Source organism: Thalia democratica, chromosome 1 (assembly GCF_965202585.1).
Source record: "Thalia democratica chromosome 1, ktThaDemo2.hap1.1, whole genome shotgun sequence".
NCBI classification, from domain to species: Eukaryota; Metazoa; Chordata; class Thaliacea; order Salpida; family Salpidae; genus Thalia; species Thalia democratica.
Window position 1 is genome coordinate 50,715,542 of NC_139165.1, and position 27,975 is coordinate 50,743,516.

General features: G+C 28.3%; 1 protein-coding gene across 2 annotated transcripts in view; it reads right to left on the reverse strand.

The window, feature by feature from the left end:
* Positions 1 to 6,637: 6,637 nt before the first annotated feature.
* The window catches only part of LOC145831277 (A disintegrin and metalloproteinase with thrombospondin motifs 9-like), a 29,665-nt gene continuing 8,327 nt past the window's right edge, over positions 6,638 to 27,975 (reverse strand). The window contains exons 6-37 of one of the 2 annotated variants that reach the window (XM_082938476.1): positions 27,816 to 27,937; positions 26,685 to 26,737; positions 26,423 to 26,528; positions 24,604 to 24,744; positions 23,753 to 23,912; positions 23,243 to 23,359; positions 22,269 to 22,417; positions 21,942 to 22,005; positions 21,472 to 21,612; positions 21,270 to 21,413; positions 20,087 to 20,303; positions 19,718 to 19,911; positions 19,524 to 19,655; positions 19,359 to 19,465; positions 18,810 to 19,011; positions 18,297 to 18,470; positions 17,369 to 17,518; positions 16,948 to 17,134; positions 16,775 to 16,842; positions 16,325 to 16,507; positions 16,047 to 16,211; positions 15,922 to 15,954; positions 15,692 to 15,841; positions 12,719 to 12,889; positions 12,322 to 12,504; positions 10,665 to 10,910; positions 10,364 to 10,452; positions 9,695 to 9,837; positions 9,538 to 9,626; positions 8,497 to 8,601; positions 8,336 to 8,421; positions 6,638 to 7,148 (exon numbers count right to left, since the gene is read on the reverse strand). In XM_082938476.1, the coding sequence (XP_082794602.1) occupies positions 7,130 to 7,148; positions 8,336 to 8,421; positions 8,497 to 8,601; positions 9,538 to 9,626; positions 9,695 to 9,837; positions 10,364 to 10,452; positions 10,665 to 10,910; positions 12,322 to 12,504; positions 12,719 to 12,889; positions 15,692 to 15,841; positions 15,922 to 15,954; positions 16,047 to 16,211; positions 16,325 to 16,507; positions 16,775 to 16,842; positions 16,948 to 17,134; positions 17,369 to 17,518; positions 18,297 to 18,470; positions 18,810 to 19,011; positions 19,359 to 19,465; positions 19,524 to 19,655; positions 19,718 to 19,911; positions 20,087 to 20,303; positions 21,270 to 21,413; positions 21,472 to 21,612; positions 21,942 to 22,005; positions 22,269 to 22,417; positions 23,243 to 23,359; positions 23,753 to 23,912; positions 24,604 to 24,744; positions 26,423 to 26,528; positions 26,685 to 26,737; positions 27,816 to 27,937 (4,290 nt within the window). In that variant the 3' untranslated portion in view covers positions 6,638 to 7,129. Of the gene's footprint in view, positions 7,149 to 8,335; positions 8,422 to 8,496; positions 8,602 to 9,537; positions 9,627 to 9,694; positions 9,838 to 10,363; positions 10,453 to 10,664; positions 10,911 to 12,321; positions 12,505 to 12,718; positions 12,890 to 15,691; positions 15,842 to 15,921; positions 15,955 to 16,046; positions 16,212 to 16,324; positions 16,508 to 16,774; positions 16,843 to 16,947; positions 17,135 to 17,368; positions 17,519 to 18,296; positions 18,471 to 18,809; positions 19,012 to 19,358; positions 19,466 to 19,523; positions 19,656 to 19,717; positions 19,912 to 20,086; positions 20,304 to 21,269; positions 21,414 to 21,471; positions 21,613 to 21,941; positions 22,006 to 22,268; positions 22,418 to 23,239; positions 23,360 to 23,752; positions 23,913 to 24,603; positions 24,745 to 26,422; positions 26,529 to 26,684; positions 26,738 to 27,815; positions 27,938 to 27,975 lie in introns of both variants that reach the window. The other variant, XM_082938467.1, reaches the window with a different exon arrangement.

Genomic DNA, 27,975 nt, shown 5'->3' on the forward strand with positions numbered 1-27,975 from the left:
ACTTTAAACATAAATTTATTAAGAATAGATAAGCTTTCTTGCTATAAAAATTGATTTTCTACTTAAATTTTTTCATAACCTTGAACATTATTTTACTTAAACTTTATCTTTAAAAGCAAACACTTAATAGCTTCGATTTGATGCATTTATCAAAGATTTGTAGATAACTTATAATAAATTATGTGATGAAAGATGCCTTAATTGTTTTGGATTTTTATATAACTTTAAAGTTGAAATAAAATTTTGAATTATAGTTTGCCTTCATTTTTTTGCAAAGTTTTTATTAATTAGTTAAGTTATTTCCATATGCTTTTTACGATCATTGTAAACAAAAATAATTATCGATTTACACTCTAATATGTTGTACATATCAAAACAAACATGTGAGTATATTTGAAAAATATATGTTGCAGCTCACACAAAAATGTTTTTTGTATCATTTTAATCAAAAAAATTTTTGCAAATATTTTGTAATTAATATTAGTTTATAAACACTTATGGTACATCTATATTTAAAAAATTACACGTGTTAAAATTTTAAGAAGAATGTTTGCAATAGCTGATTGTTTTTGATAGAATGAAATCTAACATAAACTATTATTTTGTTTAGCTAAGTTAAAAAATAAAATAAATATTTTGTGAATATTCTAACAGTATACAAAAACTTAAGGGTTTTGTTAAAGTTTTATAGATATAACATAAAATCATATACAGTAACCTCTCGCTTATTTACGCACATTGTGTCCACAGAAAAAACGCGTGAAGATACGAGAGATCGTAAAGATACGAAAAGTACCAAATATACTTACTACAATGGCTGTTTTTTGATATTGCTTCTAATTAAAAGCAGACTGGAGACTTTTAACAACTTATTTACTATATTTATAAAATATGAAAACAAAAGATAAAACTATACACATATTAAAAAAAAAAGGATTTAACTTTATATAAAATAATAATACTAGCAGAAAAAAATTACTAGTTTTGATAATAAGTAGGTTTTATCTTTATCTTTGTTTGTTAGTGACTTATTTGATAATTCACATTTATATTCTATTCTACTTAGCAAATTCAATTTTAATTAAGGATTTGTTTGCTATCAAGAAATGGTGTAAATGTAATTAATTAGTCAAGGAATAAGTTTATAAAGTCTAAAGATATAGAGAGGTGAGTTAGCATTTTAAATTAAAAACATACAATAAACCTAGTTTGTGCATTAAAAAAAAAAAAGAAAATGGTTTTTTGAATTTTTTAGAATTCTAAAATGCGTAACTAAACGAGAGTGCGTAACGTCACGAGTGCGTAAAGATGCGAGAGGTTACTGTACTGAAGTTTCTTTTTTTAAACTATTACAACCCTTTTTACAAACATATACATATAAAACAGCTTCCGACCAAAAGTTTTAGTGATTATTTTATTTTATCACAAACAATTCAACAAACACCGAGTTAAATTTATATTTGCTGTCCTAAAGTTTTACAACTAGCTATACTAGGTTTCTTAAAGTGTGCACATATTCTTTTGCAGCAAATTGTTCGGTAGTTATTTGTAATTTTGTATTGTTTTTTCGAAATAGTTAGTTGTTATTTGTACTTAAAGTTAGTTTAAAATATGTTATTTGATTTACTACTGTTTTTTTACTTATAATTTTATTTGTATAGACAGTTAAAATACAAGAACAAGTTTATTAAAATAGACTAATAGTTTTCTTTGATATCTAGTATATATAATTTTCTTTAAAACATCATTGAAATTATTTACTGCGTTAATTAATTATTGCAAGTAATCTTCAAACATTTTTTGTTTAGGAAATCTGATATTTGATTAAAAGTTTCATGTATTTTAAAGGTATTTATAAACACAAATAATTAAAATATTTGAAACATATTTTTATCTAATTCACTTTACAAGCGAGTTGCTTTTTGCTTAAAGCTAAAACGACCAAATGAAGCTAGAGTATTTAGTTAAACGTTACTTAGATTTAATTACAGAAACTAAATAAAAAACTGTAGTACAATTTCGGTTATATTAATGAACTTTTAACATACTTTCAATAAAAAATAATTTTGTCTATTAAATAATTTAATTTTATGTAACTTAAATTTGAATTATCTAAAAGAACATTAAAAGCTGTTTAACTTTTATACTATATTCTGAAAGCATAATACCTACATTTAATTTGTTTCGATAACTAATTAAATTTAACGGACAAATTATTATGATTGAATGTGAGCGCATCACAACGTTTGTCTAAGTATATCATTTATTAAAAAGTATATTATGAAACAAACAAATAATTCAAAATTTACATATTGTTGTAAAGTAATAACATACTTTGATTCTAAAAAAAGCTTAGTGAATACTTTGACGATAGAACTGATTTTAAATTTTTTAGCTATAAGAGTTTTCAATAATGAATCTACGATTAGCACTAAATGAATTTTCAGTTTAACCTTTTTTTTTTAATTAATGTTATATAATAAAACAAATAAAAACTGTTTAGTATTTCTAAGGTATCCTATCGAGCAAAAATGATCAAAAGTTCCTAAAAAATTGTTGATTAAATATAATTATGTACAAACATTACATACTAAAAAATAAAGTTTAACTTTGAATATATGTGAGGTTCAGAATTTTTACAGCTACTTAAAGTAATAAATTACATAACGATTGCTTATATTCAAAGTCTTAAGTCTAAATTATTGACATCTGCAGCATTGTAAATGTTACGTTTTTAAATGTATCAAAGGTTATATTAAAAAAGCAACGATTTACTTTTTAAGGCTGATACTATTTATAAAACCACAAACTACTTTTGTAAAGCACAGATACTGAATGAATTTAAAATGATAGAAAATTGAAAATCATAAATAGTTTATACAAGTACAAAATGAGTCATCTATAACTATTATTTTAATTTCTTTCAAATATTTAAACTGCATACTGACTTATTAAATTTTAAAAATTTTTGTTAACAACAATATTTTAATTTTTTCTATTATCAAAATTTAGCGTGCTTAATAACATAAAAGTTTAAGTCAACAGTTATAATAAAATGTTATAAAAAAAACAAGAAGTTTCAATGTTAAATACCGTATCTTATTTTAATTAGTTTTAAGTTTTATGATTTATAAAGTAGCAATAGTAACTTTTTTTTTTTAATTCTTTTATGCTCTTATAGTTTAAATTTTACTTTAAAAGGAAAAGGTGCACCTTTTTTAGCATATGTATATCTTTTTGTTTTATAAGTACTCTTTTTATTTTGACTACAACTTATTTTAAATTAAAAAGAAAGAAAAAATTTAATCAGATTTTAGATTTATGGTAGTTTAAGTTATTTATAACAAAAATTTGAAATACGAAAAATTAAATGTGGTTTACAGAGTATATTTCAATAATAAATTGGACTAATCAAGTTTCAATCATTTAAATGCCAACTGTCTGCTTATCGAGCCAACAAACTTTTTTGATGTAGTTCCAAAAACAACTTTGTTAACAAAAATATTTACAAACCCTTCAAAACATTTTAGGATAAACTATTTCTTAGAAACTCTTTAGAACGTTTTACAGTAAGTAAAACTTTTACTTGGTTATCAAATAGATTATAAAAACATAACGGATTTAGTTATAATAAAAGATTATTTCGTACTTGTTTATAGTCAATTTTTTTTAAAGTTTTGTTTACGTAATACAGTTTTCTAAATATAAAATAAAAGTACTTTCATAAAATACTACAATCAGTCATAGTTTTTAAGTACTTAATCAAATTTATTCTATATCAAAAAATAAACAAAACATTTTTTTTTAGTGAACGAAATTAACTTATTGAAATTTTGGAATAATTAAAGTTTTAGGTAAGTAATCAAGTTTATTTGGCTTGCTGAAAACATTTTCTGAAATTTATACTTACAGCCGCAGCTAAAACTGGACGAAATTAAGATCTATGCGAAAATTGACAGCAACCAACTGGAAATTGTACAAATAACATAATTTATTTTATTTAAATCAATAACTTAATCTACCTCTAAAATTTAATGATACGAGAACTATATTTTATCAATAAAACTTCTATCTGTGTTGTTGAATTTTAAAATAAACTAAACTACTTTAACTTTAAGAAAAAAAAAGTTTATTTCAGTTTAGTTAGCAACAAAATCTAAACATTTTTCTTTACTACAGTTAAAGAAAAAAGCTACCAATTTGTAAAGTTGTAAACAATTTCTTCAAAATTTAAAGTATTAAGTCTAAATATTTATCAAAACAAAGGAAGTAGTCATGAAGCGTAGCAAGGCAAACAGTGAATTTAAATTGACTCTAAGCTGATTGTATCGCCTTGTGTTTGAAGTGGTAATTTTTATACAAAAGTAGAACAATCTACATTGCTTTTGCGGTCGCTGAAATTGTTTTATTATCCTTCAATCTGACATGTATTTGCTCTCATATACACCTTTTTAAAGACTAATGAAATTCAACAGTCTTTAAAAGTTCTAGTTTTGCTTACAGAACTTTATTTTGTTTCGTCTGTGACCCCAAATAAAAATATTGACCACTATCATTAATTTTTTGTTGAGCGAATAGCATATATGTATTTTTTTTCGTTTCAACGCAAAGAGCATTATTGTGTTAGAATTGTATTTTTTTTATATAAAATAAACAAAAAATGATTCTTATTACTCATAAACTATTATTCTTTTATAGTTCATTATTTTAAAACCTAAATTAGTTATAAAAAAAAACTAATCACAATATACCTTTATATTTTTAAATTTTAGCATATTTTATGGTTTTCCACAAAAAAAAATTAGTTGTAAATAATGTTCATCAAATTGTAATGCTAGTTTTTAAATTAAGAGACACTTTGCATTTTTATTTGTAATATACCTAAACTTTTTTAAACTTTAAAACTATTAACATAAATGTTAGATCGTGTTTTTAACATAACTATTAAACTTTAAAAAATATTTAAAAAAATAGTTTTAAGCGTTTCAAAAGTAATATACGGTTGTTTGTAGTATCAAAAAACCAAGGAAATAGCATGTTTTAATTGAAATAGTTTATTGACTTTTAACCTACTTTTGTTTTATTGAGCTTCAGTTTTTGTAACAACATTTAAATGATTGCGTACTTTTGAATATACTAGGTTTACTCTTAATTTCTTCAAAAAGTCTGAAGAAAGTAAGAACTATAGAAAAAACTAGTAAGAAATTAAAGCCTGATGAATCTTATAAGATTCAGTTGCCTTAGACCTAAACAAAATAAATTAACTCTACTAGTTAAAAGTTTATTGGTAAACAAACTGCTATATAACTAATAAATTTTGATTTAGATTTATGCATATCAAACATTTTTTACATAAAAAATATTAATACATATAAACTAAAACCAATAGAATATGGAAACATTTTACTTGTAGATGTTTTTTATAAGAAAAATAAGACTTCTTCTACTTTAAAAGTTTGATCATTTTTAATAAAACTGTTTAGTAAAAGTAAAACGTTTTAGCTATTTTTAACATATTTAAGTTGTAGAATTTAAATTATTTAATTGATAAAAAATGTAATTAGTTATTAAAAATAGAGCATTGACCGGATAAAGTTTAGTATTTCGTTAATAAACGCCAGTTGTTCATCAAAAAAATTATAAATGAGATGGATTAGTTAAAGTTTTAACAATAGTTGTTGTTAACTAAAGGCAGCCAAAAAAATTTCCAGCCTCTTCGCCTCATTAAAAAAGAAAACTTAAAACTAACTTTAACATGAAAGATCTAACAAAAACAAACTGCAGTTTTTTTTAATTTTTTATTTTGTACTAAATAATTTTATGATAACTTTTGTACAACATCGTACGTTAACGAGAACAATAATCTCAAATTACAGAAAAAAAAAATTCCGGTTGCTTTGATCACTTTGTTGAAATAATGTCATGGAAATTTTGGAAAAACCATTCTTCTTTTCTAATAACTTTTTATTTCTTGGTCTGAAAGCTCGATAAATACTAACGTAACAACTCAAAGCACAGTTATGCTGACAAAAAAACTGATAAGTATTATCAAAATAAAAAGAATAAGTGTAAAAAGTAAGTTAATCTTTACAAACAAATACTTGTTCTTTTTTATTATGTATTTTAAAAGTAGTTACAGCGTCACAGAAAATAAAAATAAGTTCACCGTTTCGGGTCCTGCCTTGACGGTAAACGAATGGATAATGTTTTAAAACAAAAAGTTAAAAGCAAAGGAAAAAATAAAGTAAAAAGAATGATCACATTGCTTCTTCGACTTGCGAAAAAACTTTTGAAAAACTAACAGAAATATGTAAAATTATCAAAAACAAAATTTTAAAGTACTAAGGTTTTAAAGTACATTTATAATACTTCCAAATTTTTTTAATAAGTAAATGATAAAAATAAATAAATAGCTATTAAAAGTACTTATTAAGGTTGATTTGGTAACTCGAAAAGCAACATATTTCAAAACGTATTGTTTGACGAATAAATAAATATTTTACAAAAACAATAAATATTAAAAATTTTACTTTAATAAAAAATAAGTTGAAAATACTGTGATATCCTCATAGAAGAGAAGTACACAGGCAGCAACAAGGCAAGAATCAATATGAAATACAAAAATAAATTGAGAGGTTTTAAAGTCTTCAAATTGGTCTTAGAATTTTTAGTCTACTATTTTCAGTCGCTTTGTTAAACATGATGTATGCAAAGTTTTAAAATTTGAGAGATAGCTAGCTAAAATTAAAAACAAGCTTAGAGTTTGAAAATTTAAAATGTATGGTGTTATAAAATATTTTGCTTATAGTTCGAGTTAGATACGGTATACATTAGGAGGTCTGTTATTAATGTAGGCTATCTATACTACAATGCTGAATGTATTTAAAAAAGACAAGTAAATCAGACAAATTAAAATCAAAATCAAACAAGTAAGGAATTTTTTATATTTTTATCTTAATTAAAGTTAAAAAACGAAATTGTTTAAAAAAATCATAAAACTGATCATAAAATTCATCATTGTAAAAGTTAGTAAAGCATGATAATTTTGAAAAACACGCTTAAAAATAATATTTACGGTAAATTTAAAAGCAAATTACAAAGTTATTCTAAAATAGCGACTTCTTTAAGGTCATCTTTCCCTCAAAAACCTGTAAAATAAAAAAAATAATAATACTTCGCAAAATAACTAACAGTATGTGTTTGTTGTCTGTCTTTTTATATAAAAAACATTGTCCAAACTCGTTGTGATAAAAAAAAAATCAATTCAATATAACTGAATGCATAAAAAAATGTAGGTCACTGCAAAACCAGACACAGAATAGTTTTAAGAAACAATAACAACTGTTAAAAGAGGTATTGACAGTTTCTAAGTAGCTTTTGATCATTTTATAGATAAGTAGGCTGAACAAAAATCAAGTTGTTGCATTAACGTGGGAATATACAATCTGTACCATCATTCAAAGCTAAGTGCACTGATAAAAGATTTTATCTTCAAAGTTTGTATTTGGTAGCCAATGTTACGATACAAATAAATTAGAAACCTAATTGAACAATATTTAAAGTGCATAGAATTTTAACTTTTACATAAAGTAGTTTTTGCACAGTAAGTTATCAAACTTAAGTTGTGTAACAGTTTATATTTAGATCTTTAAAAGATGTGCTAAAATTAAGATTCTGTGCACACTAGATACTAAAGTATATGTTACATGAGAATTCATTTTACGACAGCTAAAGTTATTATAAAAGTTTTTAAGTGGCTATATCTCAAAAAACAACTTCTTGTTAAAAAATGTATATACTAAAATCCGAAATAATTCAAAATTATCAGAATTTAAATGTCGGAATTTGAATAGTTAAAATTTAAATTGTTGTGCACCTAAAACTTATTTATATTTCTAAATCATTAACGCTAAAGTTTTTTTTTAAACTTTTTCAGAAAACTTTTAAAAACTGTTTAAGAAATATCAAAAAATGGTTTTAAGAATAATAATATAAACATTTCAACAAAAACTTTATTTCTCTTAAAACTAATGGCAACAAGCAATTAATTTTATGACCATATTACTGTTAGAGATGCAAACTTTTAGAAACACTTCTCGGAAATACAGTATTTAGATGCTTTTTAACAATTAAAGATATTTATTAGCAGTAAAAAATAATTAAAAAGGTTGAAAACTAATAGACCTATTCAACTTTTAAATCTAGTCTTAGCGTTTAACTATAGTTAAATATCGGATTTTAAAATTTAAATCAGAAAAACTGTAGCTTTTAACTTTATAACTATCTCTTTGTTTTTTAAAAACTTAACGAAAACCTTAAAACTTTATATACTAACGGGTTGTATTCTAATATCACTCCGTGAGCAGAGGGACTGCACTTTCCACAGTAGCCCCCACACCTACCGGTTACTTGTTGGTTGTTCTGTTAGTTTAAGTGGTTAAGTTTACAAGTTTCATAATCTTATTCAACCTAAATAAAGTTGCAAGCTGCACTCACTTTGTATCTTGATATAAGTTGACTTGAAGAGACACCGTTTTTGTTCCACGATGTCCTTTCACTAATCGTGAATCCGGTTCCCTCTAAACTTATACTGAACCGCCCCTACAATTATTTTTTGTTTCATTATAGTAAGCTACCCAGGTATTTAACTGAAATTATTTGAAATAGATTTATATTTGGTTTTACTAATTCTACGTCCAAAGTTTATTGAAGACAGTTTTTTTGAAATAGATCATTTTTGTTATAACTTTGCTATACTAGTAAAAAACTTAGTATGTGCTTATTCTGAAGTAACTTAATTACCAATTAAAACTTTAATAAATTTAATATTCATCACAAAAATACATTAAAGTGAAAAAATATCCTTGCTTTTTAAAACTTAAACTTATCCGCCGTATTTTTTGAACATTTCTTAAAGGTTTTTATTGAAAACCAGTAATTATTTTTTAAAGTAAAAGAGTTGTTAAAGATTCATTAAAGCATTTTATTCTTTTTATCTTGCTTATATAATATTAGCTCTTTTTTAATTCAAGCTTAGAAGTACACAAAATCAATAAATAGTTGTTTTGATTTGGAATTTCGAAAATGGGCTATTTATAGTCTACAAGTTTTTACAAACTACTTTTTAAAAAAGTAATAACAACTTTTTAACGTTTTAAGAAACTTGCGCTTTATATAAACTTACCTAATAATTTTTTTGTAACTTGATTAAAATTAGCTTTGATCAAAAAGTTTTAATATCAGTTTTTACAACGAGTAAGGTATCATATTCTGGTCGTAAATAGTATTAAAGTTTTACAAGTAGTATAAAGTTTCCTAAAAACTTTATTTACTTTAAAATAAAATTTTACTAGTTTACCAATGCAAAAACTGAACTTTGTCCTTTAAGTTTGTGTACACAGGTTTTAGTGCGAAAAAGTTATAAAGAGTCACATACGTATTACTACTAAACCTAGCTTGGTAAAAAATGTTTCAAAAATTATTTTAAAAATAAAAAATTCAAATACTGTATAAACAAAAACATAATATTAAGTTTACTTGTGGGCAGTTTGAACTACTGTAGCAATCACCAGCGACACCAAAACCGATATTTTTTCCATGTGAGCTTGCGAATGTAAAATCGTCGACTGTTTGATAAACAACAAATCAATTTATTTATTCATACTTTATACCGTTGGAAGTTTCAACAACTTACTTTTAACTATATTTTGCTTTATAAGAAAGCGGACTTTTTGGAATCGGGTCAAGCCGGCATCGGGGACGTCTCTGCACATGCCTGGGTGACACAGGTCACGGTCCTGTCCACTTGCAGGACAGTCTGGTCTATCTTGCGTTAAGCTTTTAAAATTTTATAATATATTTAGTCTTTAGTCTAAAAATTTGTTTACATTCACCTCATAATAGTTTTCAAAAGTTTTTATTTTGTGCTATGTTTTTAAAATCAACAAACTCTATCTATCGTAGAAGTTTTTGGAAAACTTTAAACAAAATTCTTTTGTTACATAAAAGTTTATAACTAAAACTAAATATATGTTTTTAAATGTACCGAAAAAGCGCTTTGTAAATACAAACAACTAGACAAAAATTGTATTAAATTATATACTATACAAAATTGATCGATACGGTGCATTTACGATTCGACGCTTTTGTCTATGACTTTTCTAAAATTACTATTTAATAAAAATATTTGGCTATGTTTACATTTATACGTTTAACTTTTATTCATGCTAAGTAGACTAAAATTAAACAAAGCGTGTAACTAAATACGGTTATGAAAATAAACACTTTTTACTTAGTTTACACCAGAACTATTTTTAAAGCTAAGTTTAATGTTGTACTATCTTTACAGAATATGAATATTAACCTGTATGCATAAAACTTTGAGTAGTTTTCTGTGCTTTTCAAAGTGATGAATTCTTCTGGGACATCAGTAAGCATTTGATGACAGTAAATCTACAAAAGGTAAACTTAATTTATACTTCTTTAACGTAAAAATTCAATTTGTTCATAATTAACATTTTACATACAAATGTAAACTATTGAAAAGCTATTAATTTAAAAAAGAATATCATAAAGGTTAAAATAACTTACTGTAGAAAAATTATACTGAATTTAAACTTTTATAAACTCTCGATCAACTGATAACCAAGCCTACAACTACATACTTGTGCCATGTCAGTTCCGATTTGCAGCATGTAGTGTCCGTCTTCAAAAGCCTGGTCAGAGTGATATTGCTTCAGCTCAAGGCATGACTTCGGTCGACAAGGCGGCCCGTGGCACGGTTTGTTCTTGTCGGGCTTGAACTGCTTGTGGTCGCGCTCGCAGTAGCCGTCTTCATCCGGCTGCTGCGTTTCCTGGTTGATGCAAACCACCTGTCGACGCGAAGCTCCCATTCCGCATGACTTTGAGCACTACAAATACAAACAGCATTGTGAAAATCTAGCAAAACAAAAAGAAAATATAAATAAGTTTATATTTGACGCTATAGGTTAGAATTTAAATTAAAGCAAAAACTTTTTATGATCTATGTTTTTACAAAATAAAAGTTTTGCTGTACTTTGTTTAACCTAATCCTTAAGCTAAATTGGCAAACAATTATTCTTTGAATTTAAATTTAAATAAATTTTGTCTGTTACAATGCTTTTGTGCAGGGTATCTAGTCGATCCTTGACAAACTCTTCAATAAAATGATAGATTATTTACTAAATAGCTAATTTAATCAACACATAAAATATTAATTTTAAGTCTTTATATTCAATAAATTGTTTTAGAGAACTTTTTATTCGTTACATTTTTTTTGACTATGTTTATTTTTGTTATATAGTTGTTGACCTTTTTAAATATCTATTTATTAAGTAAAGTTGTGTATGTATTTTATACTAGTAACAATTCAGTAAAATAAAAACTACTAATTATTTTCAACAGACCTATGAAGTATTTTTATTACTATATGATTATGCTTGTTTTAATCAATATTTCTGTAATTTAAACTAAATATACAATCGAAACTAATATAGATCAAATAGTTTTGTTTATATAATTAAAGCATTGGCAAATAATCTACCACCTAAAAGAAAATATTATATTGAAGTTGTCTTGTTTAATGATTGACAACTGTTGCTTGTGTTACATTTCTAAAATTATATCACTTAAAAATACATTTTAATTAAAAAAGGTTTTACTTTATAAGATTAAAGTATTGTTTAAGCCAAAAGTTTAAATTTAATTAAGTTGCTTATTAATTAAAACTTCCTGTTATATTTTAGATACTTTTCATTATATTTTAGCTTATTGTTGTCTGAAAAAATTACACGTCTAAAACACTAAACTAAAATTTTAACACAAAATATTTGATGAAATTTTGTTTTAAATTAACAGAAATATTATAAAAATACTTATGATATAAAAAAAGAAAAAGATTAAAAGTTATTTGTAAAACACTTTAAATAGCTTTCTAATTGCAGTCAAAGTTTCTTTCAGCATAAAGATAAAAATTTGTAGTGATAAGTATCTTTACAATTAATGCTGATAAAGGCAATGACAAAGCATTGCTCTAGTTTAAAAACTCTTAATTGGTAGTATTACGTATACTATAAGATAAGAAAATTTTAAGTCCACGTAAGAAATAGATGATTTCATTAAAATTTTTCATACTTTATATAAAAAAACTAAAACTTTTGTTTGTTTCAAATCATACCTTAAAAAGTACAAAACTAAGAAAAAACAAACAAAAAGGTTAAAAAGGTTAAATTAAGAAGGTTAATTAACCTTATCTAAAAATATTAAACTTTCAGTAGATCTTATAGTAGGAATATTAATCACCTGTCCCCAATCTCCGGTTTTCCACAGCCATTTTGACTTGCAATCGCCTCTGTTGCACTCTCTCACAGTTGCTGGACCGGGTTGAACGCAAGATGAAGTCTTGATTTCTTGGTAAGTTTCCATGTCTATGTAGGAGCACCAGGTATCTCGCAACTGGCGACCTTCTCCGCACGCAAGTGTGCACTGATTGTTTAAAAGTTTTCATGAATATACGATGGTTAGTAAACGGAGAGATGGAAAAATTTAGTACATTAAATAGTAACTCATCTAAAAAATTTAATTGATTAATCAACTATGTTCTTATAATTAAAAAACATTTAAAGTTACGTACAAACGTACATTAGCTCATAAAAAAGACCTGATTCAATGAAAAATAACGGTAAGAAAAATAACTTACTTCAGTCCAAGCACCTTTTTTCCATGTTGCGTGACAGGGTCCATTTGAGCAGTTGCGCTGTGTTATCGGTCTTTCTTCGGTACAGTAAGAGTCATCAACTGCTCTTCTAGTAACTTCCTGTACACACCTGGTTCTTCTCGAGGACACTCCTGCTCCACATGACTTGGAACACTGTGTAAATTAACTTAGTTGTTTTTGAATATTAGGTAGCAACTTCTATAAGTAAAGTTAAGCTTTTGTAATTATTTTATTGAAACAAAAAATTGAACAAAAAATCTTGAAAGAATTCTTTGGGATACTAATTTGTAACAGTTGCTCGTACAATAACAAATATATACGCAACACTTCTCTTTTTTTTCAAAAAGTATGGAAAAGAACTTGGCTTTGTATTTAATACAAACAGTTGGTGCAAATCTTATTAAATTAAATTAAACTCTTACATGGTTTCATAAAAAATAAATGCAGTGACTAATATTAGTCAAGCTTTATGTTTCAAGATAAACTATAGTATATATTTTTGCAAGTATAATTTTTAACTTATCTATATCTGTGTTCCTATCTTCTGTATTTTAGATACTATTTTTATTCTACTTTTATAAACATCAGACAATAGTATACATGTTCATTTTTTTACAAACTTATACTCGTAACAACTGAGTTGTGACTTGTCTAAATAAATTTTATAACTTTGTATATTTAGTTCTTAAAAACGAACATTTGAAATTTATAACAAAAGTTTTAAAGCAAAGCACAGTCAAACAAACACATTCTGCATATAGGGTTCACTCTATATAGATTAATACCAATAGAACCTTACAACACATTCAAGCTCAGCTAAAATTTCCGCAACTAAGTCAAAATGACTTAACTTTGACTACAGTTCTTTTTTAATGCTCTTCTTTCAAAGCGTTTTGTAGTTTAAATAAGAAAAAAGTAAATTACACCATAATACTCAGTAGTTTTACATAATTTTTCAATCTCATCACTTACCAGTAAATTTTATGACATCTATTTTATAAATTTATTTTTCGTACTAATTAACTTTTTAAAGTTCGATGACTAAATTAGATCAACTTGTTTTAACAAGATGAAAAATAGTTTATGTTAAAAACGTGTACAACAAAATAAAATTTCTGAAAAACAGAAAATTTTCTTACGTCTGTCCAATTAGACAAATTCCATCGGAAAGCACTGCAACTTTTTATAAGCGGACAGTCTTGTGTATCAATTGGTTTTACATAAATATTGCAGTTGTTTTGCTCTATTATTCGCTGTCTATAACGGCAACTGACTGCTCGCTTTTGCACAGCATGGTCGCAAGAAGACGGACACTAGAAAATATTAACAAGTTTTCAAAAACTAAATCACAAGTGAGTTGTTTCCCTTCTCTTTAATCATTTTACGGTTTCTTTAAAATTAAATTTAAAATAACATTTAAGCTTCTCTTTGAAAATAAATTACACTTAAAAAAAACTTTAAACGAAAATAAACAAGCTAAATGGTTAGTTTTTTTTGTTTTGGAACGAAAAAAAAAAAACCTTAAAACTAAAAGAACCACTTACCATACTCCATTGACCTGTTCTCCATCGTGGACATTTTTTGGCACGGTTGTGCTTGCAAGTTTTTATGTGCTTCGGTTTGACTCCCGCACACAAACGTTCTTCCACTCGTGTTTCGTTATTATAGCCACAATAGACTTGTCTGGTTTTCTGACCTTTACCGCACGTTTTCGAGCACTAAAATGGGAATGGTTTGAAAATACAAAGTCAGCTAAAACAAAGGCTACGGGCCCTTTAACCAGTCACACGCACAGTTTTCACACAAACTAATTCGTTTTTAAAGGGTAAAACAACATTAAAGATAACCTTTTATTTACTTTAGGCAAAGCAGGCAACCTTAAATATACTTTGTTTTATTTCAAACAGCCTTGAGCTTATGTTGGGTGCCAACACATTTAAAAAGCTTAACAAACCTTTCGGTTGCGTAAAACTTTAAGTAAAACGTTAATTTTTTTTTTCAAGCGTTAAAAAACAAAGCTCATTATATAAAGACTGAAATCCGACTATAAAAATCATCACTTAAAAAAAGTATTCTACGGACAAATTACTGAAATATTTTCTCTTACCAATCCCCAAGGCAGTTTTCTCCACCTTATGGCTGGCCTGCATTTTTTTTGGTTACAAGTTCGGACGCTGTCAGGTTTCCAGAGCATGTTGCACAGAGACTCTTCCACGTGCACTTTCTCGTGACGGTCGTAGCAGTACACTTCTCTCGTTTTCCGTCCTCCGCCGCACGTCTGGTTGCACTTTAGGGAAAAACACCGGTTTTGCCTTTTGACTTAACATGACACAACAACAGTAGTAGGTTTAATTCATAGTGAGAGTTTAATGATGAACTACTTTGTGACGGTATGCAAACAAGTTTTTAAAGGTAGTTGCGCGGATGGTTTTTATTAGCAAAGAAAACAGAAAGTAAGATAATTGAATCTCAGCTTCTGGTTATGAATTGTTTTGTTAGTTGAATTATAGTTTTTATTGCAATAAACAAAAATAATTTTTACATTTTTGAAGGTTTATAAAGATGTTTATTGAATTAAGCATTTTAGCAAACAACCTTTAAGTTATAAATAACACGTAGTTTATGTAAATCTAGTAAATATATTAGACGTATTTTACTAAGTTAAATAAAACCAAAAAAATAAATAATGATAATTAATAATGAAGATAAGCAATTAACATTCTCAGTCTAATGAATCACACAGAGCATGATGTATTTGTTAGCGGAATCCACAATTTAAGCATGCTACAAAGCAAAGTATTTGTTTTTTTAATCATGTTAATATAACAAATGAGGTTAAACTGCAAAAGCTAGTTATGTTTTTAGATTTAATGCAACGATGCTACAACAAGTAACAATGACGATGGTGATGATGTTAGTTTCATGAGCACTCAGTTTTTTCACGTGTTTACTAACCTCTCCCCACACTCCCGTCCTCCATTTGGGACATGGCATCAGACTACAAGAACGGGTGGAACTGGGCTTTTGGAGGTTGGAGCACGCTCCAACTGCTCCGGAGCACCAAACAGATCTATACTGTTTCCCCTTGCCGCAAGTTTGACTACACTACACGTCATTTTTATCAAAATTACTAACATTTTTAATTTAACTTCATTAAGCTAAAATGAACAATTAAAATAACTTACCGGTCCCCAACTTCCTAAGTTCCATTCCAAAGCCTAAAAGTTGAGCAATTAAAAAAAATAATTCTGACAAAGCTGTCGTTAATGTTTCATTTGAAAAAAATAATATAATTTTTTTTGAAACTAACTTTTGGGCAACTTGGTAGTCCCGAACAAATGTTTGTGTTACTAGGAGTTTTTCGATACAAACTTGAACAATGTACTGAATCTATCAATATAATTTCACTGTTTACAATTCGCTTGCAGTTTACGGCCCTACTTTTTATAGCATCTCTTCCACACGTCGCTGAACACTGAAAAGTTATTATTTGTTTTATTGTTATTAAAATTTTTTGTAATATATAATAATTAAACAGATATCTTAAAGAGAAAACTGTTACTTTTTAGTTTTTTAACATTTTTTTACCTGAGACCAATCTGAAACACTCCAAAATATATTTCTTTCACACCAATCCGGCTGACAGTTTTCACTGTCATGAGGTTTGTCATGATAGCTACACAGATCTTCACTCTGAGCAGCTAGGCGTACTCCTTTTGAAGACTCAACGCATCTTACTAGACGTCTTCTCCTACCAGTTGAGCAATCACACTGTAACCAAATTAGTTTGTAGAATGATAGTGCTTTTTATTTTTTTGTTGAAACTTTAATTTTCTGTTTCGCTTTAGTGTTTTTTTGAATAAATAAAGGTAATAAACATAAAAAAAAATAATTATTTGTGAAGAAAAAAATAACTTTTATAGTGTATAATTTCTAATTCTTTTTATAAAACATAGTAGTTTGTATAGGTTATTTTGTTATGATTTTAAGTGTAAATATTTAAAAAACTAATGTTTGTAATAAAGGTCAAGGTCTTACTTTAGACCAGCTTCCTGTTCTCCACTGTATTTTTCTATTATTTTCATTTATACTCGGACGCACGATTACTGTAAACAGTTGTTAAAATAGTAATTTGTATTAAAACCTTGCGAGAAAAAACAAACTAAAGCCTTATAAATCAGTTATGCTCAAAAAAAAAGTTTATCACTCACTGTTCGGACTATTTGAATGCCTGTTGATTTCAGGGCATTCAAACGATCCTCTGCAACTTCTGCTTTTTTTCAAAGGCTTTTTGGTTGAACCTCCGTTGAAACAATGCTTGTCAGCAACTTTCTCTCCAGTCACCTTCCTACATGCCGCAACAACGGCCTGCACACCGATTCCGCACCCGTTTGAGCACTGAATTAGTTTTATTTATTATTTTAGTTATCATTTAAATTTAATAGTTTTGAACAAGCGAAATTTTAATACCAATAGTCTGCTACAAGCTGGTATTTAAAAAAAAATCTTTACAGCGGTTTTTTGATAGTAAAAACATTTATTAAAACATGTTATACTTTGATATAAATACTTTGTTTGTTTTTAAGGCAGTTAAAAGTAAATAAGTTCACATAAAAAAATGTTTGAACTGACTCGATCATACGGTATGTACTCCCAACAGTAATTCAAACATGTTCTCATCACAACGGGAGAATTTAGGCGGTCACAGTATGCGTTGTTTGCCACCATTCCTCCCTTTATACATTGCTTGGACCGAGTTTGCGTATGGTCTTTACACATGCACTAAAAAATGGATTTAAGTTTTTACATTAAATCCTAAAAAGTTACATAATCTATTTCAAAAATCAATATTTAATCGAACTAAAAGTGCGCATTTCATCGTACAAAGGAAAGCTTTGGAAAAACAAAGTTAAATTTTTAATGAGGTTTGTCAAAACAAGAAGTTTAAATATTCCTTTTACACAAAAACTCTTTTAAAACTTTCGTTCTAAGTGCTGCTTTTTAATTTATAAAGGCTTTTTTGTTCTTAACCTTATAAGTCTTAAATGTCTTATTAGTAATAATAATTCAAATTTGTGCGATATCATGTAATTATTTAATAAATCTACTGGTTGTGTATTTAAGTTGATTTTACACCACTTTTCAATTTTATTAAGTCATAGTATATGAATTTACGCCTTACAAACGTAATGCATAATTAAGTTGTCAATAAAATATTTGAGTGTATGTGTCAAAAAGTATTTTTTAAGGTAAAACATATTTTGTTTAAGCTCATTAGTGTTAATAATTTTTGTTTTATTAGTTTTATTATTAGTAAATCAAAAAAAAAAACTAATAGTTATAACAAATCAAAAGGCATTTTTTTAAATTTAAGCTTAGATGACTATAAGAAAAAAAATATTTAAACAACCTTAACAGCTTTTCAAGTATTAATTTCTTTCTTTTAATAGTGTTCAGTTATAAAAAAATTGTGTAACTTTATCTGAGTTATAAACTTTTGTTCAAAAACTAAGTTCATAGAATACAAATAATGTCAGAAGAAAAACTTGTTAACACTAACAGGCGTCCAGACTCCATATATCCACTGCACACAAGTTGGCAGGCTGCACTGGTCTCTGGTAACTGCTCGTCCCAACACACTCGCGCATTCGTTTCTGTTCCAAACTTTGCCTTCCACGTCTTCGCACGTAGCGTTTCTTGTTCTGTACGCTCCTGTTCCGCAAGTCCTCGAGCACTAGATGAAAGAGAAAAAATTAAATACTTTTACATGTATGAATCAGAGTTAGGTTAAACTTTAACTTTAAAAGTTGAATAACAAAAAGTTGCTTTTTGAATTTTTTTAAACTAAGTAAAACTCACGGGTAGTGTGTTTTTGGTTGAAAGTATTATACTTATTGACTGTTTTGTCATCTTAAAGTTTTTTACAAATCATTTTGACTATTTAGTTAAGTCAATTAATACAAAATTATCAGTTTCAAACTTTTATTAAAAAAACTCGTAACCCGTAGAGTTTGAAAAACGCTTAAATTTGTTTTCTAATTTTTCCTACCTATTTTACACATTTAATAATTACCTGTCCCCACTTTGAATATTTCCACTGCAAGCCGAGGCATCTTCCTCTGCAATTACTCATGTAGGGAGCCCGATAAGGATTGCAATATCTCGTATCCACGCTTTTTTCAGAGTTTTTAGATATTTTGTAACACAAATAGTGGATTTTTTGCGTTCCCTGACCGCATCTTGACGAGCATTTGGTTTTAGGAACCGCTTTTGACCTGCGTGAAACACTTACTAAAAAAAACTTGAAAATTAAAATAATTTTTTGCTCTAAAGAAATATTTTTTAAATTTTCACATCTAACCATAAACAGCATGTCATTTTGTATTAAACTAAACATTTTAATTTTTTGGTGAACATTTTTCAGTGTGAATACTTTTTGGTTATAAGTTAACCTTATAAATAAACGTTCTACGTCAGAACACAAAAATTGCGCAACAAAGAAACAAAGTGCAAAACATTTTGTTACGCAGCGCAATCAACATAACGTGCCACTAAACTCAAGTATGCTCGTAGTAAATCAATTTGCAGACACGAGCGGTAGACCGCAAAAAGTTGCACTTACCGGAAAATACAGTCGGTGTTGCATGGTTGACTTTTCGACTCTGGCTTCTGCAATCTAGAACAGTACTTTGTGTCTACTACACGAACTTTGTTGAATTCACAGACGTACTGTAAGAAACAGTTGTGATTAAAAATGTACAAACGAAAAAAAGTAAAAAATACTAACATAACTTTTCTTCCTTCCATGACATTCGTAGTCACATAATTCCCATTTTTCGCTCCAGGAGTAGTGATTTTCTACTGGCTTAAAGTAAGTCCAATACACGTTTGGATCAGTCAAAGTACCAGAGAGCAAAATCTAAGCAAACATAACAGTATAATTTTAATTGAAAAAATGATTAGAATAAACATTCAACTTACTGCAAGAAGTAATTTTTTAGTTATTTTTCCTTTACACCGTATGTACTCATTAACTGATGCCGTACCGCTGTATGTACAGTTGTAAATTATATCTTTTCTCTCCCACGTTGACTTTCTTTTAACGATTCTTTGAAACTCTGGCTGAATGCTACTGTCGCCATTCAACAAAAAGTTTTCATTCCAATCGTACAGTACTGTTTGAGAATAAAGGATTATAAATGCATCAAAAGAAGTAACGTTACAAAAAAGTTTATTTTTTGATAAATAAATATATGCACTTTAAGTGTAAAACTAAAAGCTAATTTCAGCTTTTTGAACAGGAAAAAAACGTAAGCAAGCAATAAGCATTTTATACTTTAAAAAAATTACCGAGAAAGTTGCTATCTGATCCTCTTTGTGCTGATTGCTGGCGTATTATGAGTTCTGAAGCTCCTTCGGGAATCACTGTTATGTTTTTGTATCCTGGCGTGTTGCCCGAACGGAGATAGTTACCGCTAACTTCAACACATGTAGAATTGTCTCCCCCGCAAACTCCACACCTATCCAGCTTGGTGTTTGAGTACAAAATGTTGTCGCACCCTGCCATCTGCGATTTGAAGGTAAAGCTAAACATTTCCGTTAATTACAAGCTCATTGTGTTCCAACGCAAACATTCGCGCGTAATGAACTGCAAACACTTGAGCTTGATTCAAACGCAAAGCCTCTTTTGTCGACTCAAACACACTACGTGCTCTCTCTTTCAAGTGCTTTGCCGTGTTTTCTTTCAGATGTTTGGTTTCGCTACTTTGCGTCAAACAGTAAAAATTCCCGCTTAAACCTTAAGAGATCTATAAAGATGAAAATGACTTTTCCAACTTAAAGTTTGCACACTTTATTATCAATCCATTAAGCCTTAATCTTAGCTGTTAATTTTTATTTTTAAACAAATAATAAAAACTGCATTTAAAACGTTTACCTACCCCAGCTGTTGATCACAGCGTATTGTTTGTCGGTGGGTGGTACAAAAAGTTCATAAGAGTATTGTGTTAAAATTCAAATAAGTACAAAGCTTAAACATGATTGCAGCGCGCTACAACCCGTAATAAAAGAATAAAGAGCTTAAATTTCCGGATGAACTGAACAGCTATTCAGTTCCGACGAATCATTTGTACTTAGTCCATTTTTGAATTATTTTGCTTCGTTAAAAACACAGAAAATCCGAGTTGTTCCGCGAAAAAGCGTGAGAGAGTTATTTTTTATTCTTAGAAATTTTTCGTACAGCTTGTGTTCGAAATTTAAAGCACCGTGTGCATAAAACGCGATTATCTTTTACGGTTGTAAAAGTTGGCGATTTATTTTGAACTTAATTTTGTTTGTTTTGGTTCACGTGTAAAACATTTATAATGAACCGAAGCTAAAAACTAAAATCACTTTACACTTTCTGCACGTGAAATTGATGTTACTAAGAGCATTTCAATAAATCAAGTCTAAGAAAATTATTTTAATTAAATATATTTATAACATACAATATGTTGCACATTTTACAAAGTTATTTTAAACTTATCATAGTAACCTCGCAGAAGCCGTTTACACAAACTCCATCAAAGTCCTTGTAACATGGAGTTCCATCTGTAAGGTAGGGTTTCGGCAAAAGGATATTCAGCAAGTCGGTCCCTCTGCCGTCTCCATTTGCGTCCTGACATGCAAGACGACAAGCCTGTAGTTTTATTTAAACTGTTAGAACTATACATTTTAAGCTTTTATAAGTTTCTTACCGAGAAGTCGTCTACTTGGTCGTAAGAAGGATAGTAAGGTACCCAATTGATGTTGTAGTTAATGCCTTTGTTATTTAGTCTTCTCTGTTCCAATACATAAGTTTCACATTGATTGTGTCGGTGGTTTCTATCGGGACATTGCTATTTAAAAATAATCTTAGTTAATCAAAAAATTTTATATTCATATTTTATTTTACAAAACACAGTTGAACATAGTTGAGTAATTTTGTTATTATGTTAGATTTAAAGCAATTAAAAAATATATACCATAAATTAAAAAAAACAGTTTGTGCAGAGAAGACAAACGTGTACTTTAAATGTGTGCGTTTAATCAATCTTGAAACATACGCTTTAAAATTGATCATATTTCATAAACAGTTATAGCTATACGAATATGGGAAGGGCAGTTTCATTGCGGTTCGGCTAACCGGAAACTGCGATAAACGATGACGTAACAACCAACGACTTACGTGCGTGTTGCAGGACCTGTGCTTACTTCGCTTTCCCGAACAATAATCACCGCCGTGCCTCGGCCTGTGTTTGGAAGAAAACAATGTTAAACAATGAGATCATTTTTGGCGAAAGTTTACACCGTTGTTATCTCGTGAGCACTATCGCACCGAATAATCAGTTGACAATAAGAAAAGTAGTTTAAAAGAAGGAATATTTGCAAATGTTAATCTGTCAAAGAGTATGAGATAAAAAGTTACGTTCAAAAACAAAGTTTAAAAAATTGCGTTTTTATTTGACATTTCGGTATTTTTTCAGTACAGTTATTGCTGAAAAATATAGAATACCTTGGAGAATTGCAACTTCTGTTAGAACTTTTAACTCCTCCGCCACAAGGTTTAGAACACTCTCCAAATCTACTCCAGGCACTCCATCCTCCAGCAAGGGGAAATGGAGAAAAATTTCTTCGCACACATTTGCCTTGCTGGCACCAAAACTATAAAAAAAACCGTTTAAAAGATAATAAGTTGTGTAAGTTTTTTAAACTTTATCATAAACATAATTGTCTCTTTTTTTTTGTATTTGTTACTTATACTTACTGAATGTTTGTTATGATTAAATATTTTTTACTAATTGTAGATCAATCATGAATGAAGAAGTAAATTAATAAAACTTAAACCTTAGTGTGTATTTTGCTGCAGGGTTTTAAAAGCTACTTTATTTTTATTTTAAGTAAACTAAAAGTGATAATAGTAGTTAATTTTAGCATTGTTTTTTGTAGTTTTTATAGTTTTTAAAGATTAACTTAAGTAATGAAATATATTTAAGTTGTATTAAACGCTTTTAGCCATAAGAACTCTTTTAAAATTATTTACAAGACTGATTGAATCTATGCTAATAAATAAAAAATAGGTACTTTTTTCCTTCCGTAAAATATTATTTAAAGACTAAAACAAATAACTTCATGGTAATTAAGTCATAATTTCTATAACAAGTTTGATAATGAAACTACAGTAGTGACATTTACGGTAGTAATACATCTTTAAACTCCTTTTTTTAACTCTCGTCGTGTATACAAATTGCACGCATGAGTTGAATTTAATTTCTGTATGATGTTACATTCTTAATTATCAAATACTGAGCCAAGAAAACTTTAACAACTGCAACAAGAGAGGACTTTTCTTAATATTTACTTTCGATGACAAAAACACTTTATCTAAGATATGAAATATTACAAAAGTAATGTTAGCAACTAAAATACTTTTTTTTTAAATAAACTTAGTAAAAGTCAGTAACACAAAGAACAATATCAACAAACAACGTTTGAGTTTCTTGTGTTGCAAGGAGTTCCGGACGCCCACTTTCCATAGTTAGTTTTGCAATCCCAACTTCCAGGCTTTAAGGTACTACGGACGTTGCACCACAAATTTCCACATTCCTTTTTGTAAAACATGTTTGTTTTTGTTTGATGTATATAAACTTTTCACCAAGTTACGCAAAGCAAAATGTCATTTTAAAGAAGTTCTATTTAAGAACTGGAAGCGCCTTGTAGTGGCGGGTGTAAAAATATTTATTCTATTTATTATATGGTGTGCACGAAAAACTTACTACTTTAATATACCAAAAAAATAGTTATAAAACCTTTAAGATATTTTTAAATAAGTTCAGTAAAAAAAAATAAAATAATACTTTAAGAGACTAAAAAATCATATGCACAGGTAACTTTACTTTGTTATTCTTTTATCGCTCTCTTATTAATTTTTTTTTTCTTTCTTTATTTTCTGGTACCTGCGCATGTTAACAATCATTAATGTTTAGTTGTAAAACTCACAGAGTTTCGACTTTCTTTGTCGCATGTGTACGCATCTTGCCCGTACATCATTTGGCACTGTTGGTCAAGATCGTACGACCTACCGGCGGCTTCAACAGGTAACGAGTATATACCAGCACCATATTGTGGCTTGTTGTTTAGACAATCAGCTCTTTTTGAACTGAAAAAAAAAGTTGATAACTTACAAAATAAAGAAAATAAACTTGTTAAAAAAAAAGTTTAAATTAATTTGCAGCAGGTGACGTATAATAAATACTAAAAGAAAAGTTGATTACAACTATAACAAATATTCAAAAATAAAAAACTATATAAACAATACACAGACTTTTGCGTTTGACGAAAATAAAAATTGTTAAATATTAAATTAAACGTGTTATGGTGTCATAGTTAGAAGTTTTCGGTACTTTTACTAAAATTTTTAACAGGTAATTTTAAAAAACTATACAGGTTTATAAAATTCTAAAGTCAGTTATTAAAAAGTTATTAATTTTTTAGTCTTACTATTACATTCTTTTTTTGTCTGGTAGTTTAGATATCTGTACAGGGTTTTAACTTTCGATTAATTCAACTAAAACTTATTTCGCTACTTAGATGTAGTTATTCAAGCTATGTGTGACCTTTTTTAAAACTGAATAACAGTCTTTGTTGCAAGCTGCACCTTTGTAGTGTCCGATAGTTTTGTGAATATTGTCAGTCATATCAATATGACATAAATAAGTCATAAAGTAAAAAAGTCATTTGTAAAGTTAGTTTTTCCAAAAAACTAATATGTTTAGGTATTAAAACTAAATTAAATTATATTAAAAATGTTAACTTCAAATAACTTATACAATTCATATTATTGTAGTTACTTTAAAAAGCGTCCGATCAACCGAGAACTGCATTTGGACCAAGTCCAAGGAAGGGTGTTTTCGTCCAGAGTCTTTGACATAACTTTGTGGTCGGTTTCATAGTAACAATGTGCCTTATCTTCGTCGTGCATTGCTCCTAGTCTAAAAAATATTTAAGTATTAGCTTTAAAACTTAGTAAGATAGTTTTTGAGTAGTATGTGTGACTCGGCAAATAGTTATAAAATACTTTTCGGATACAAAAAAGTTTTACATCAAAGAAAGATTTGTAGAAATTTTTTATTTAGACTATATATTTCAAAACCACATAATAAACTAAATTTGTTTTTGTTTTTTTATTGAAATAGTCTTACAAGTAAGAAAACCAAAAAATAAATTAGTACATTGAAAAAATTGTCTAGCATCGAAACTAAAGGTTTCTAAATAAGAAGCTTAAAGAAAGCAGCGTAGAAAAATAAGCTAAAATAGACAGGATTGTCTATTTATAGACATGCGGCCGCAGCAAATTCAATTTGTGGACGAAAAATTGAGCCGTTGATCAGTGAAGATAGATGGGTCATGAAAAGGGGGCGGCATATCGCTTTCATGTCAGTTTATGAGCCAAGTCAGTATACTAATGCTTGTTTCTACACTATTGGGAAATATACAGAATCAAGCAGTTATTGGCTAAAAGTTGGCTAAAGTTTTTTTTACTTTTTCATAGAGTTTTTTTAACTTTCATGAGCATAAAAAGCGTATTTATTTCACTAAAATTTGTGAGCAAGCTCAAAATTGTAGAAAAGTATTATAAATTAATTTTTGTATACCTATTGATAAAAATGGTTACTAAGTAAAATATTGTTTTCGTAATTAAAAGAAATAACGAATTAACCTTGTAAGTAAGTGCAATACAAAAGTTTTAACTTAAAGACTTTCATGCGATTTGACTAAAAAAGTATTACAAATTCGTACATTGCGCACTTTTAAAGCCGTTATCCAGATTTCCTAACACGATAACTTTAAGCTTTTTGAAAACCTACAATGATGCCAAAAAGGTATCAAGGCTTTAAAAAATCAAATACTTCCTATGTCTCATTTCGAAAACATCGCTTCGCATTCGACTAGACACTGAATAGCGAGGGTTTATTTTGATGTAGTATCCTCCGTTCGGTTCTCCCCACTCGAAACATCAATCAGCTGTTCCCGCCATTCTCAAATTTTCCTTTCTTCAGAAACTTCTTTTTTTTTTCTTGGAGCTCGAAACGCAAGCGAAGGCGGTTTGGGTGGAAGCAGCATTCCACACAACTGAGAGCGTCGGTCGACCTTTTTGTTTTATGCGGTTTTGAAATCTTTATTCGGAAGTTTTGATTTCCACTTCCGCTTATTTGTATGTACCTCGTTTTTTTTCATGTCTATGTTGAGTAAAAGCTTGATGAGTGTTTGACTGCTCTTGATTGCGGTCTGAGCTTTTTACAGACGGAAGATTAAAAATAACCGTGCCTTTTAGTTCTTTTAAATTCTTTATTAGTACATAGTTAGACGGTATAAAGACATGAAAATACTGGCACACAAATACTGGATGTTTAGTTATTTCAAATGTCTAGTTTTATTTATTTTATCACACTTGTCTTAGCTAATTTTTTTAAATCATTATCCTTATTAATTCCTTACTTTTTTAATTTTTACGCATTTGTAATGTCCTAAAATAAACTCTAAGTTAATAGTCTGAAGTTTATTAATTAATTTAAAGTGTTTTAATTCCGTACTATAATATATATCAAATATAACTAAAAGCCAAACACCACAAAACTAGACCGATCAACAATAGAAATATGGACTAACAAGTGACCGATTTCGTGTGCAATAGTGAATGCTGCATTCAAACCACCGTCTTCAACGATTGCTGCACTGTTGATTCCATTGCACAGTCCTCTGATCTTTGCAATACCTGAACATTTTAAAGTAGCATTCAAGTTTAACAAAAAAACTGCGCATTTTTTGTTTGAATTGTGAACTTTATAACACGATGTCTTTAAATAAATATTTTTAAGTTGTATTGAAATAGAATGCTTGTTATGTAAAGCTTAAAAATTAAATACTTTACCTAGTGTGTCGCAATTGTAGCTGTTGTTTTGTCCACTGGTGCACAAATCTTTTCTGTGATAAAGTTTTAGTAAGTTTAAATTTTCTTTTCATTAAAGTTCACAGCAGATTTTATTTCTCTTATAATTTAAATAAGTATTGTAAGTTAATAAATAAGCTATTATTATAGCCAAAAAAAGAACTTTAAAATAAAAATAGAGTTAAAGACACTTAAACTCTATAACAACAAAAGTCTAAATATAATTAATTACATTTACCATGAAAAATATATGCTTAAACCTTGAAATACTTACACCAGCGCTAAACTCTTCTCTTTACTTTTACTAGGCCTACTTGAAAAAAACACAAAGTTATGACACAATGGAACTACAAATAGGTTTTATTATTTAATTTACGGCAATAAAACACATGACTCAGCAGACTTCTCTTGTGCACAAAAGTTCAAAGAAATCAAAATATGCTCACTTAAAATATTTTATTGCTGTTATTCGGTGCACAAGCTTCTTCCACTGTGTACTGTAGTAGTAGCAAGTATACGGCAAGATGTAGGCTTCGAGTAGCAAACAATGTTTGCTTTTGTGCGGTCGCCGCTTTTTGCCGACGATTTAAATAGCATTCGATTTCCACAAGTCGTAATTATTCGAAATGTGACTTTTTTCGCTCTTTATTTACGGCAGCCAGGTACAGTTCACCGCTCTTAAATTTTTTCATTGCACAGTTTGTCGTTAAAACGCTTGATTTTGACAAGCCCCCTTTTTTTACAACGTTTTAAACTTTAAAAAAACAAATTTATAAGCATTGTTCGAGTTTTCAATACTACAATAAAGAAAAAGGTCGAGGAATATTTGAACACCGTAAAGTTGGCAACAAACTTCAAAGCGCTGAAGTTCCAGCAGCTGAAATTAGGAGACCGCAAAGACTTCCAATTGCAGCCGCACTAATTTCATGTGAATTGTTTACTTAATCCTAAGTCTTACTCAAGTACAACTTATATAAATGTTGATACTTGAGTTTCGTTTTCTTATGTTGAGTTATTAAATTAGCATATTTATTGTCACAAAAACTTACTCAATCTTGTACTGACTTTGTAGATTCAAAATATATATACTACAAATAAAAACTTATAAATAACCTGGTTAAAAAAATTGCAGCATCCCAATGTTCCGGACCAGACATTTCGTTTCTTTCGCTTTGCCAACTTCTAAACTTTTGAAGTTGGGTTTCTGCAAAAGGGTACTCGAAAGGTTCATTTTCCTAAATATTAAATAAGTGTCCTTTTATCTTATAAATAA